The 13,902-nt window shown below is 41.7% G+C and overlaps 1 protein-coding gene across 5 annotated transcripts in view; it reads left to right on the top strand.

Annotated features, from left to right (window-relative positions):
• The window catches only part of RERE (arginine-glutamic acid dipeptide repeats), a 418,258-nt gene that overhangs the window by 293,308 nt on the left and 111,048 nt on the right, over nucleotides 1–13,902 (top strand). For all 5 annotated transcript variants that reach the window (XM_027060523.2, XM_027060521.2, XM_027060518.2 and 2 more), the window contains 3 exons: nucleotides 483–531; nucleotides 6,747–6,871; nucleotides 8,279–8,378. In XM_027060523.2, coding sequence (XP_026916324.2) covers nucleotides 483–531; nucleotides 6,747–6,871; nucleotides 8,279–8,378 — 274 coding nt within the window. The remainder of the gene's footprint in view (nucleotides 1–482; nucleotides 532–6,746; nucleotides 6,872–8,278; nucleotides 8,379–13,902) is intronic.

Below are 13,902 nucleotides of genomic sequence, written 5' to 3'. Positions count from 1 at the left end.
CTCCAGGCCCCGAGCTGTCAGCACAGAGCCCGATGTGGGTCTCGAACTCACAGATCATGAGATCGTGACCTGAGCTGAAGTCGGTCACTTAACCAACTGAGCCACCCGGGCCCCCCGTATCTTGTTTCTCTTTTAATAAGGTTTACGGTAGGGCACGAGCAATGTTTTGAAAAGAAGAAACCTCTATTGGGGTTGTACCGTAGCAATGTACCTCCCTCTGAGGTGTGAAGGACCAATGGTATAGGTAGGTACTCAAGACGGGGAGTTGCAGTCAGGGATTTTTTTTAGAAGAAAGAGATTTTAGAGATGTGTATGGGCTTTGGGCGTGCACATGTGCAGGGCAACACTCGAAGTAGTGGGGAACTTAATTCTTCCTGTTTTATCCCTCATTTATTTCAAGTGAATTATTTTCCTTGAAAAAATTTGTGAATGTTTATGCCTGAACTATATGGTGCTAACCTAATCTGCTCTTTCCATGACAGGAGGCTGAACAGCACCCAGGGAGAAATTCGTGTTGGTCCTAGCCATCAGGTAAAGCAAATTTCAGTAGCTTCTCTGATGGAGTTTTATTTCTTATTATTCTGCTGGCCCTTGATTCTGTTGAGCAGCAACTTAGAATTGTTGTTACGCTTAAGGGAATGTCATATAAATACAGAGATTTTTTTTTCTTTCTGATCGTCACGTACTTTTTAAAATCGTGGTAAGATACATATAATGTAAAATGTACCATTCTAAATATTTTTAAGTGTACATTTCAGTGCTGGTAAGTACATTCATGTTGCTGTGCAGTCGTCACCACCATACCATCGACCCCCAGAACTTTCTCACCTTCCCAAACTGACTCTGTACCCATTAAACACTGACTCCCCATCTCCCTCCCCAAGCCCCTGGTAACCCCTGTCCTGCTTTCTGTCTCCACGAATTTGACTGCCCTAGGTTTCTCATATCCTTGGATTGCACAGTACTTGTCCTCCTGTCCGGCTTCTTTTACGTAACATAAGACCTTCAGGGTTCATTCACCCCTGTCGTAGCATAAACCAGAATGTAATTTCCTTTTAAGGCTGAATCTTCATCATTTGTTTATACCGCCACATTTCGTTGATACATTCATTTGTTGATGGACATTTGGTCCCTACATACTTTCATTTTAACTTTTTAATAACCCCTGTCCTTCAGAAGAGTCCAGATGGTTAAGCTCTCTGTTTGTCAGCAGCTTGTTGTGTCAGGGCCCGTGTCCTATTTTGTTCAGTTTACTGAGACTCTTAGTGTCATGTTTGACATCAGTCTCTTTTTTCCTCCTTCCCCCACTTTGTAAGGACAGAGAGGTTTCAGTAGTCTGTTTACTTGTTCATTTTTCTGTCTGGACGTTGAGCATTTCTTATATGTCATTCATATTTCTAAGAATCTGTTTTAGCTCTGTAATGAGAAAGAAATGAAGAAGGGAGGGAATATTAAAGTCAAAACACAGAAACAGGGGCATCTAATTCCTAGTGGACACTTTGCATCCCAGAACTAGGATTATAACTGAGACCGGCAAAAAAAAGCTGCACGTGATCACTCCCCTTATTGCCCGCCCTGTCCCCGCACAACCCTTTCCTTGGTGTGGCCTGTTGGGGCGTCTGCCTACCACTTCTCAACTGTATTTTCTGTGCCTTCAGGCCTAGGAGTTCCAGTCTAATCGGGATCTAGTCCTTACCTGGTTCCCTGTGACTACACGTCCCTCCCTCTTTCTGCCCTCTTGCCACCACATTTTCCCACCCATGTTTCTTCTTCCCCGTTGTGTTTCTAGTGTCTTGAGATCTTTGTACGAAAGCTTTTATTTTACGATTTTTTGCCTTGCCATAACAGAAAGAGTGGTTTTTACGTAAAAGATACTTAAATTCTTGCTTAGGTTTTTTTATACTTAGATTATGCTTGGATTTTTGTATACCTTCATTTATTTTGTACCAGATTTTAAATATCTTTATTAGGCTTTGTGGGTTTTTTTCCCAACAAGACATGTTTTGGAACACCAAATATGAAAGGACTTTTTTTTTTTTAATAGGCAGTATTTTCCTTATTAAAATTTTAATTTCTTTTTAGACACAACATTGACACATGTAAAAGTCAAGAAAGAATGGTACAATAAATCCCCTGATCCTTATTACTCCGTTTTCACACCTACCAAGTTAGGATCAAACTTGTTTCATTTATTCTCCTTACATCCCTCCAACTATTATTTTGAAATGATTCACAAATCTATCATTTTACTTGTAAATATCCCAAAGATAAGAGCCCTTTCCAAAAACCAAAATCACAGTATGTAGCACCTAATAAAAATTAGCAATTTCTTAAATACCCACCAGGACCGGATTTCCGTAATTGTCTTTTTTTTTTTTTTTTTTTTTTTTACGGTTCAAATTGGAATGTGAGTAAGAGCCATGCGTTGCAAGTGGTTGATAGGTCTCTTAAATCTCTTTTAATTCATCTGTTGTTCTTATTTTCCCCTTCTCTCAGTGTATGTATTGAAGAAGGTGAGTGTTTTGTCCAGTAGGGTGTCCCACAGTCTGGATTTGGCTGATTGCATCTTTATGTGTCATTAGACTTGTCCCGTGTCCTTGGCATATCTTGCAAATGAGTAGTTAAAATCTAGAAGTTTAATCCTATGCTCCTTTGGTCCTCTGCCTCTGGCGTGGGTGGTGCCGTGTCTGTCTACCAGGAGGTTATGCCTGTCCTCGTAAGGGTGATTTGCTGCCTTGGCTTGTTACTTAGATGTACCCTTCAAAATGGTGGTGTTCTAATCGTATCACTCCTTCATTTATTAGGTGAGTAAATGAAGCTTTCCCCTTACCAACTATTTGATTACCTGAATCACAGAGGAAAGGCAAGATAAATGTTCAATTCCTTCCTTCTGTTTACCAGTTTTCAAAAATACTGTTTCCCCCAACGTCTTCCAGTGGTCACCAGTGGATTTTAAATTATTTGTTATCTGCTAACCAGCTGTCCTTATTCTTTTTTTTTTTTTAATTTTTATTTATTTTTGAGAGAGAGAGAGAGAGCAGAGCGCACACCCAGGAAGGGGGGGGGGGTGGCATGTGCAGAGAGAGAGGGGGACAGAGGATCTGAAGCAGGCTCTGCACTGACAGCAGCAAGCCCGGTGTGGGGCTCAAACTTACAAACCTTGAGATCGTGACCTGAGCCAAAGTCGGACGCATAACCGCCTGAACTACCCAGGCACCCCCGCATTGTCCTTATTCTTACTGATGATTAAATTATCCATCTGGGGCCAGTAGGGGCCTCTTCCTGCTAACTTCTGTGTCCTTTCGACTGGACGGACCTCGGTGGTCTTTGCAGGATTCCTTTAACTGGTATGGCATTTTAATGTCTCATCTTGCACAGTCCCTGCCCTAGATCTAGAATTAAATTTTTCTCATAGGAGCCCTTATTGTTTTACTGGGAAGTGACATTTTTTGACTGGGTACTGGGGTGTTCATTGTTACTGGGTTGGTTGGTTACTTGTTTCTAGGCCTTTTCAGGAAAAAGAAATATGCCTTTTTCTTATATATTTTTTAAAGATACATTGTAGATTCCTTTTGATATTTCTAATTCCAATTCAAATTTTTATCTGGATTTTATATTTAATCCTATCTTTCTTTCATTTGTCTGTATCTTTTCCCCATGTCTCAAATCCCATTTTCAAATGACACCAACATCATTATTCATTTGCTTTAATCCCATAATACATATATAATAGCACAAGATAATAACACTTACACTGCTGCAAACAATATGATTATTGAAAACAGCTTGCAATTTAATTTTTTTTTTTTTTTTTTTGGCTGGGGTGGTTTCTTAGTATATATCCCACTAGGGCTGTGTGGACAAATTAATACTGTGTTTTAAAGTTGGTTGAAATAATTTCTAGAGAGGAATCAACTTACTGTGTAGTTAATGCATGTATTTTATTTTGCCTTATGGTTTTTAAGGGATTACTATTCTTTAAGTTTCATTTTGTTTTTATGTAGGGCTATTCACATGGCCCCACAGTCAAACATACAGAGGAAAAAGTATGTTCAAGAAAGTCGACTACATCTGTCCCCTCCACGTGTTCCTTCTCTCCATGATGGACACTTGTTGCTTTTGTTTTTGTTAATTTAAGGTTTTGATTTTTCCTTCTTATTTTTATTCCCCGACCCTCTGTTCTTAGATAAATGGTAGCATAATACACACGCTTCCGCCGACTTTCTATCTGTTAACAATGTATCCTGCTGTTCCCTCCATGGCAGTATGTAGGCTCCTCCTCATTTCCTTCTGCTGCCTCATGGAGCTCCATTGCGTGGATACAGCAGTTTATTCTTCCAGTTCCAGTCCCTATTGTTGGGCACTTAGGTTGCTTCCAGTCACGTGCTATTACAGGTAATGCTGCAGTGAATGGCCTGAGCATATAGATTTTTATGGTTTTGCCAACATATTTTTGGAATATATCCCCAGAAGGGGGGTTGGCTCCCTTGGAGGGCAAGTGCACCTGTAAGTGTGAAGACATTACAAAATGCCCTTCTATAGAGATTGTACCATTTTTGTATCTGTGCTGGCAACTCCTGCAAGTGCGAACACCACAGCCTTGTATATTGTCACACTTCGGGACTTATGTCGGTCTGATGGGTGGGAAATTCTTTTATCAGCAACTTTGACCATGTTTTCTTATCATTAAGAGCCATTTGCATTTCTTTTTCCGTAAGCTAACTAATTATATGTCCAGCCTCTTTTTCTCTTGGCGGGGGGGGGGGGTGGGTGGGGGGTTTGTCCCCCTGGGACAAACTGCCAGACCGGGGAGAGCAGCCACACCAGATACCGTATTTGGTCCTGGGAAACAGAGCTCAGTACAAATGTCAAAAAAGACCTTTGGGGGCACCTGGGTGGCTTAGTCAGTTAAGTGGCCAGCTCCTGATTTTGGCTCAGGTCATGGTCTCATGGTCTTGAGATTGACCTTCACGTTGGTTTCTGTGCAAAGCGTAGAGCCTGCTTAGGATTCTCTCTCTCCCTCTCTCTCTGCCCCTTTTCCACTCATGCTCGCTCTTTCTCTCTCTCTCAAAGTAAATAAATTTTAGAAAAACTTGAAGAAAAAAAACCCTTTTGGTGTGAGTATCTGTTGTGTGTCAAATTTTATTCCAGTATGGTCACTGTGTGTTAAGCAGAACTCATTGAGGCACCCAACTAAATGTTATAAAAGTCGGTACTAAATTAAAGAAGAGCATCCTTGTTTGGAGAAAGTCGGCGCTTGATGCGCACTTAGAGGTACCAGAGATAGCCTGTGAAGCAGACTGGCATCTAGAGCCCCATGATCTGCTCATGTTGTGTCTGCCACAAAATTGTTTTAAAAACGTGAATACAAGCTTTCGCATAAAAATTTCTGGACTTTGGAAAAAATCGGAGGTTATACAAGTACCGGTTCTCATTCCTGCCTGGCTGCTTTCTGTGCACAGGGCAGCACCGTCTCCATTTCTGCCTGGTTCCCTTGCCTCCTTAGCACCTGATACCTGCAAGCCCAGTACTGGAGCCACGGCCCCATGTGGCCGTGAGCACTTGAAGTGTGGCTAGTCCACATTGGGAGGTGGGGTTCAATGGGGATACTAGAGTGTTTTAAAATGAAATATGTGTCTCTCGTTCTCTTTCCGTTGGAGAGTGCTACCTTACAGCTGCTCCTTTCATTTTTTTTTGCCTGGTTTCTTTAGCCACTGGAGCTTTTTAACAGCAGCTCTTGGTTTAAAATTTTAGGCTAGTACTTCCGTGTTCATCATTTAAGACGACCAGAACGTGCCTGTTTTGCAGGCAGTTGACTTCTTCTAGGCCTCTCATGGTTGTGGTAGTCCTCGTACCTACTGGCCCTGGCTGTGCCACAGCAGAGTGAGGATGAGAACATGCTAGAGATATTTGGATCTCTAACCCACAGGTGACGAAGAGACTGGGTTGTTGAGCACTGTTGTTCAAATATTTAAAAAAAATTTTTTTTTTTTTTTTTTTTTTTGCTGAGGTACACTTTACGTGCAGTGAACTGTTGAGATCTTATGTGGACTATTGCGTCTGCTGTCACCCTTCCTGTCAAGGCTCAACAGTTGTGTTGTCTCAGAAAGTTCCTTCCTGCCCCTTCACAAGCAATCCCCGCCTCCTGAAGCTGCTACTGGCCTGATTTCTGTCACCACCATTTAGTCCAGCTTTGTTTTTAATGTTACTTCCAATTTTATGCCTTTTTTTTTTTACGTTTACCATGACTACAGGGTAGTTATTGAGTGTCTTGGGAGTAGCGTTAACTTAATGGGATGGTGCGTTTAAATTTTCAGCAAATATCCTTAGGTGAGGTTTCATCACTTGTAATCTGTCTCTTTGTAGATGTGTTACATTGGAAATGTGTGTGTTTTCCCCTTCTTTATCAGGGAACTATTATCTCCTGAGGGTTTGTGTTTTTTTCATTTCTTTTATGCACACGTGTCCATTTCTGTTTTATTCTTTGGATCATGCTGACACTGGTTTATTTTGATACTGTTTGCTTCTCCTTAAGTAGAGATTAAGCAGTCCATTGTGAGATCTTCTATGGTGAAATGATCCTGAAACGTGCTACAGGCTGGTTTCAGTGACTCACGGTTTTTGTTATTTCGGTACTGCCTAAAGAAAGAGGCTCAGTAAGCTATGGCATCTGTTCCCAGGGCCTGCCTGTTGAGACAGTTCTTTAATTGTGCCTTGATTGTGACTTTTCCATCCCTATCTTACAGGCCAAACTTCCCGATTTGCAACCGTTCCCTTCTCCAGATGGTGACACTGTGACCCAACATGAGGAACTGGTCTGGATGCCTGGAGTTAATGACTGTGACCTTCTTATGTACTTGAGGGCAGCAAGGTAATAGGAATCCTCCCCATCCTGCCCTGAGTTAGGCCATGTGAATTGATTTTTCTTACCAGAGAAAACGTTTGCCACAGTAAAGTCACTTGTTTCTTAATGTTTGCCCCACATCAGGTGTTAGAACTCTTCAGAAGGGAAACACCGTAAGCCATACATGCGATTATCAGCACTTCTAAATACAGTTGAGTAGTTAGATCATTCGGCCCTTCTTAAAATCCCATTGTAGATTTCTCTACTTGAGGCTGTTCATTGATGCTTGACTTAAACTTGGTGTTTTTGTGGCTTACCTACATGAGAACTTACTAACCTACAAGTGCCTAAAATATAAAAGGTAAGTTTAAATCTATGCCTGCACATCATAGTGAGGGCAGAGAGCCTTCCTGCATCTGCGGTGGTTTCTGGGACTCCCCGCAGCATCAGCAGGGCGTAAGCAAAGCACCAGAGCAGGCCGGGCAACTGCATTTAAGCTCTGTGCTCAGCTATGCTGTGTAGACACGAGGCTGCCTCAGTGCAGTTAGCGGCCTCTAAGAATTCCTTTCATCCCCCTCCCACTTTTAACTTGCCTAAAGTTAGTTGATGTGTAGCATGAAAGGAAATAAGCAAATTCAGAGGATTTAATTTTTTTTCAAAATATCTTTCTTTCAAAAATATAATCTTTATTTGAAAAGATTGTACTCTAGCCAAGTGTTTCTTTTAATGTTTATTTATTTATTTATTGAGAGAGCGAGAGAGAGGGATAGAATCCCAAGCAGGCTCCACACTGTCAGTGCAGATCCCAACACGGGGCTCGAGCTCATGAACCGTGAGATCATGTGAGATCATGACCTGAACCAAAATCAGGAGTCAGATGCTTAACCGACTGAGCCAGCCACGCGCCCTTCTAGCCAACTGTTGTGGCAAATAGCTTTAGATTATTCATGCTCTAAACTGAAATCTGAGTCCTGGTAAAGTGTGGGAAGAAAGGGCACAATTAGACCAGAGTAAATGTAACATTTCCCTTTCTGTATGTGTGAAGGGGGTAGAGGTACTTTAAATTTTTTTTTGGTGGGTGCCTGGGTGACTCAATTGGTTGAGTATCCGACTCTTAATTTTGGCTCAGGTCCTGATCCCGGAGTCATGGGATCAAGCCTTGCGTCGGGTTTTGCGCTGAGAGCAGAGTTTGCTTAAAATTCTCTGTCTGTACGCCGCTGGCACACTCTCTCTCCTGCTTGTTCTCTCTCTCTCTCTCTCTCTCTCTCTCTCTCTCACCAAAAAAAAAAATAAATAAAAAAAATTAACAAGAGCAGAAACAGGACTGAGAACTCCGACCTATCATGCATATAGTAATGGAATTTGGTCTGAGCTGACTCTGAAACCTGAGGATTAACATTTCTGTGCTGATGTTTTCCCTTCCTGTCCTCCAAGGAGCATGGCAGCATTCGCAGGGATGTGTGACGGAGGCTCCACGGAGGATGGCTGTGTTGCCGCATCTCGGGATGACACTACCCTCAATGCGCTGAACACAGTGAGTCTTTTGAAGTTGTCCCAGGTGGGAAGGGAGTTACTTTTCCCTTGTGCTGGTTGTAGGGCATGTGTGATGAGCATGGAACCTGAATGAGCCTAGAATTTTAGGAGCGAGTACTGTGGCTTAGTGCTGGGATCGAAAGATGGGTTGCGGTCTCAGCACTGGGCTCCATGACCTTGATCCGGTGATGGGGGCGCCTCCAGGTTCGTTTCTTCTTCTGCGTCTCTACCCCAGGATCGTGTTGAGCCTCAAATGAGAGCCTGATGCTAGCAGTCGATCTTCCCTGAGATCCCACAAAGCCGACCACTGTGCACAGATGGTCTTATTTAATCCTCGCAATCTCCCTCTGGAGTAGGTTTTATCATTATCACCATTGTAGACATGAGCAAGTAAGTTTGGAGCGATCGAGTCACAAGCCAGGGTCACACATTCAAGATGCGAATCCAGAGGCCATACCTTTTGCCTTCTGCTCTGTCTCTTAGACCGTGAGTTCGAAAGTGCAGGGAGGGAACGGAGAAGAAGCCAGACTTCCTGGAGTGAATATGTTTTTTTATAGATATGCCTTTAAATATCTCACATGATTAAATATCTCACACGATTATACAACAGAATTGAGTTTTAAAAATAATAATCCTTAAAAAAATCTAAAGTAAAATGTAACAAGTGAGCCTGACGGTACTGAGTTGGTTGCACGGCATCCTTCAGAATTACTCCTCTGCCCTGAGCTGCAACACACAGGCAGCAGCTCAGAAGAACGGAAGTCGAACTGCTGTGCATAGTACGATCACTGAAACCAGTTTCCCTGTTTGACATTAGAATACATCCGATAGGGCTGTGTAGGAAAATTAATGTGTTTTAAAGTGTCTTGAAATAATTCTTCCCTGTGTGGTAACTAATGTGAAATCATCAAATCTGATGGAGTAATAATGAAGTTTTATGCATTTGTGATGTATTAAAAAGGCTATGTATATTCACATAGGCTATTGAGCTCATAGGCTCAGCAACTCCTGATGATTAACTAAATGTAATTGAAGAACCTTTTTTGTTTTTCATTTTTCTTGAGAGGTCGCTATATTTGGAAGGGACGTTTGAGATCATCTGTTCCAGTCTCTAAATAGATAAGAATCTAAGGCTCAGAAAAGCCAGACGATTGTTGAATGCCAACAATCTGAAAAGTTCAGAATGGAGGTTAGAAAATAACCCAACTTAGTGAGCCTTCTACTCTGCAGCTCGCTTTCAGAGAAACATGCAGATACGGCTGATTTTTATTCCTGGGCCGGTTGCGTTTCTTGAGTGTTATGCGGTACTAGTCTCCGACAGCGTCAGAGGTGAAGTGACCTTGTGGGATTGGGCCCTGCGATAGATGACAGAGCAGTTGTTTACCTACCCGTACGCTTATTTCTTTTCTCTCCTCACCTCTTTCACACTTGGGGTTTTTGCTTTTATCCGGAGTCTTTGCTCTGAACGCATAGTGATAGAGCTAGAAGGGGCCTTTGAGGTTATTTTCTGGATGAGGAAAGGGAGACTCAGCTGAGTGCCACTGCACACGGTGGCTGTGGTAGGAGTTGTGTTGTGAATGTCTGTGAATTCAGAATACCCACGAGTGTGCATTTATTCAGAGTTACTCTTTGAGCTTGTTTTCTGTTGAGTTTTTTTAAAAATGTCTGTTTATTTTGAGAGAGAGAGAGCAGGAGAGGGGCAGAGAGAGAGGGAGGGAGAATCTCAAGCAGTCTCGGCACTGTCACCACAGAGCCTGATGCGGGGCTGAACCTCGCAAACCGTGAGATCATGACCCTGAGCCAAATTCAAGAGTCGATACTTAACCGACTGACTCTCCCGGCTTCCCCTCTGTGGAATCTTCTGCATCGAAGCTTTATGAAAAAAATTCCCCTTTCACAACTATGCCGCTCAGTTGAATTTTTAAATAATGAAGACGTTGCCACATTTAATAAAATGTCTGTTTTTGGCACTTTACCGAATCGATCGGATTTGTTCTTTTATTGCGACCCCTCTGAGGATTCGGTAAAACATACCTCTATACAGAAATAATTTGGGCTCTTTTTGCCCATGGTCCTTTGTAGCAAGTTCCTTCTGAAGTCTTCTTAAGCATTGCCAGAGGGCTTTTGGTTTTATGAGTTTTTATTTCTGTGAGGCTGCCTTCCCATCATTTGAAATTTTCCTGTCTAGGCGCGTCCAAGATGGCTCAGGTGTCTGGGGTTAGGCAATCCAAGTGCAGTCAGCCACCAAAGGACCGAGTCGTTTGTTCCTTTTGTGAGGAATGGAAAAGTTTAATGGCTCTTTTAATTTTTCCACTTAATTATGGTACTGGCTCACAGAGTTTTAGTTACGGGTACTTTCTTAATGAAAAGTGAAGTGAATTGAAAAATCTTATGGGGAGTTAATGTTTATTTCATCTTCCTTGGCGTAAGGGTGGATTCGAGCTGTGTTAAGTAACAAATTGAAAAAATAAATGCGTTGTCGTGTGAGAAGTATAGCATAGAGTCAAAACAAGTGTAGGCATTTGTCAGTTTAGAATAAACCTGTGTCTCCTATTTCTCAGGACAGTACAGAAATTCAGAGTAAATGAAATTATGTGGTACAGCCACATTGTCGTGTGTTAAACATCTGAGTAGGACTATTTAAATTGAAATACATTTAAATAAATAGTTTGATCTTAAAACTGCCATCTATTTAAAACTAATAGAGCTTTTTGAGCTGTTAATTCTTCATGACTATTATTACATGGACCCATTTTTAATTTTCATTTTTTAAGCTTATTTATTTTTGCAGAGACAGAGTGCGAGCGTGAGCTGGGGAGGTGCAGAGAGAGAGAGGGAGACACAGAGTCCGAAGCAGGCTCCAGGCTCCGAACTGTCGGCATGGAGCCTGATGCGGGGCTCTATCTCACGAACCGGGAGATCATGACCTGGGCCGAAGTCGGGCGCTCAGCCGACTGAGCCACCCTGGCACTCCAACGTGGACCCATTTTTAAATACAAGCTCTTCCTCATTCCTCATTTTGACTCAGTTTTTTCTTCATTACTCACAAATGAGATTTTTAGCATATAAGTTTTAAAACAACATATTGGGGTATAATTTACGTATAATAAGCTGCTCTGATTTAAAGTATATACAGTTTGATGTTTTTTTTCAGATGTGTATACTGTTGAAACTATTGCAGCAATCTAGATGTGAAACGTTTCCAGCACCCCAGGGGTGCCTCATGCCCTTCCCCGATCCTTTACTGCTTCCAGCCTCAGACAACCACTGATACGTTTTCTCACATCATACAATGTTGTGTCAGAATAATATTTTTGCTCTTTTGAGTCTGGCTTCTTTCCATATAATAATTTTGGGATAGATTTATGTTGTCGCATTATCGATATTCTATTCCTTTTTATTGCTGAGTAGTGTTCCAGTGTGTGGGTAGTAACAATAATTGATCCATTCGTCTGGTGATGGACATTCGTGTTTCCAAGCTTTTGGCCGCCATTATGAATAAAGGTGTTATTAACATTGTTATGCAAGGCTTTGTGAGGATGCGTGTTTTCATTTCTCTTGGGTAAATACTTAGGAGTGAAATGGCAGGATTGTATGTGTGCGGGTAGCTTTTAAGAAACCGTCAGGGGCACCTGGGTGGCTCAGTTGGTTAAGCGTCTCTTGGTTTTGGCTCAGGTCTTGATCTCATGGTTTTGTGGGTTCAAGCCCCACTTCAGGGAGCCTGCTTGGGATTCCCTCTCTCCTTCTCTATCTGCCTCTCCCCCACTCACGCTCTCTCTCTTAAAAATAAATAAATAAGCTTAAGAAAAAAAAAAAGAAACTGTCAAACACGTTTCCGAGTGGCTGTACCACTTTACATTCCCATCAGTACTATGTTAGAATTTCAGTTCTTCAGCATCCTCAGTAAGACTTCATGTTGTCAGTCGTTTTAATTTTAGCCATTCAATGAGTATGTAGCGATATCTCATTGAGATTTGTTTGTTTTGTGTGCTGTTGGTTTTTATTTAGATGGGGGACACAGATTTGACTGAGGCTAAAGATTCCTCAGCGTTTGACATTACTAATGATGTCTATCTGTGCCTCACTCACTGAGATTTTAATTTGAATTTCCTGTTCATCATAATTGAGCCTCTTTTCATGTCTTACCGCCCAGTTGTATGTTGTCTTTTGTGAAGTATATTTTGCCCACTTTTAAAAGTTGAATTGTTTTTAGTATAATTATTTAGTTTTAAGGGTTCTTTTTGTATTGCAGATATAAGTCCTTTGATACACGTATTTGTGAATATTTCCTGCCTTACCATGACTATTTTTCTGTAAGGGTGTCTTTCAGAGAGCAAAATGTATTAATTTTGCTAAAGTCCAGTGTATCATTTTCCTTTTGTGAAAGTTTCTTTGTTCACCCCATGATAACAAAGGTTGTTCCTGTGTTTTATTCTTGACGTTTTAGTTCTTGCCTTCAGGTCTGTGATTCATTTCAAATTAATTTTGTGTGTACTGTGAGGTATGGGTGAAAGTGCCTTCTTTCCCACACAGGTGCCAGTTGTTGGAGTCACATTTGTTGAAAACAGACTTTTCTCATTTCATTGCCTTGATACCTTTATTGAACATCAACTGTTTATATATAAGCAGTTTTTTTTTCTGGATTCTCTTGTTTCACTAATGTGTTATCTGTCTTTTCACCATTATTTCAGTATTTCGAGTAATGTAGCTTTATCAGAACTCAGGTAGTGGTTAAGTCTTCCTACTTAGTACTTGTTTTTTAAGATTGTTTTGGCTATTTTAGGTCATTTGCATTCCCAGATAAATTTTACTATTTATATAAATTTTATTATGTTTTTTCAACTTTTTTTTTAATGTTTATTCGAGAGAGAGAGGGAAAGAAAGAAAGAGAGCATGAGCAGGGGAGGGGCAGAGAGAGAGGGAGACACAGAATCTAAAGCAGGCTCCAGGCTCCGAGCTGTTCAGCACAGAGCCCGACGTGGGGCTTGAACTCAGGAGCTGTGAGATCGTGACCTGAGCCGAAGTCAGACACTTAACCAACTGAGCCACCCAGGCACCCCATATTTATTTTTTTTAATGTTTATTTATGTTTGAGAGAGAAAGAGAGGGACAGAGAATCTGAAGTGGGCTCTGTGCTGACAGCAGAGAGCCTGATGTGGGGCTTGAACTCCTGAACCGCAAGGTCATGATCAGAGCCAAAACAGATGTCCAGCTGACTGAGGCACCCATGTACTCCTTTTTATTTTAAATGTTTATTTATTTTTTAGAGAGAGAGAGAGGAAGGGAGGGAGGGAGGGAGAACGAGTGGGGGAGGGGCAGAGAGGGGGAGGGGCAGAGAGAGGGAGGACCGAGGATCTGAAGCAGGCCCTGTGCTGACAACAGACAGCCTGATGCAGGGCTCGAACCCATGGACTGTGAGATCATGACCTGAGCTGAAGTCAGATGCTTAACCCACTGAGCCACCCAGGCACCCCTCCATTTACATTTTATTTTATTTTGTTTTTTAAAGTTTTTATTTATTTTGA

Source organism: Acinonyx jubatus, chromosome C1 (assembly GCF_027475565.1).
Source record: "Acinonyx jubatus isolate Ajub_Pintada_27869175 chromosome C1, VMU_Ajub_asm_v1.0, whole genome shotgun sequence".
In the NCBI taxonomy this organism is placed as follows: domain Eukaryota; kingdom Metazoa; phylum Chordata; class Mammalia; order Carnivora; family Felidae; genus Acinonyx; species Acinonyx jubatus.
The sequence above is the reverse complement of the archived record's forward strand: the minus strand, read 5'-3'. Positions and strand labels throughout refer to the sequence as shown.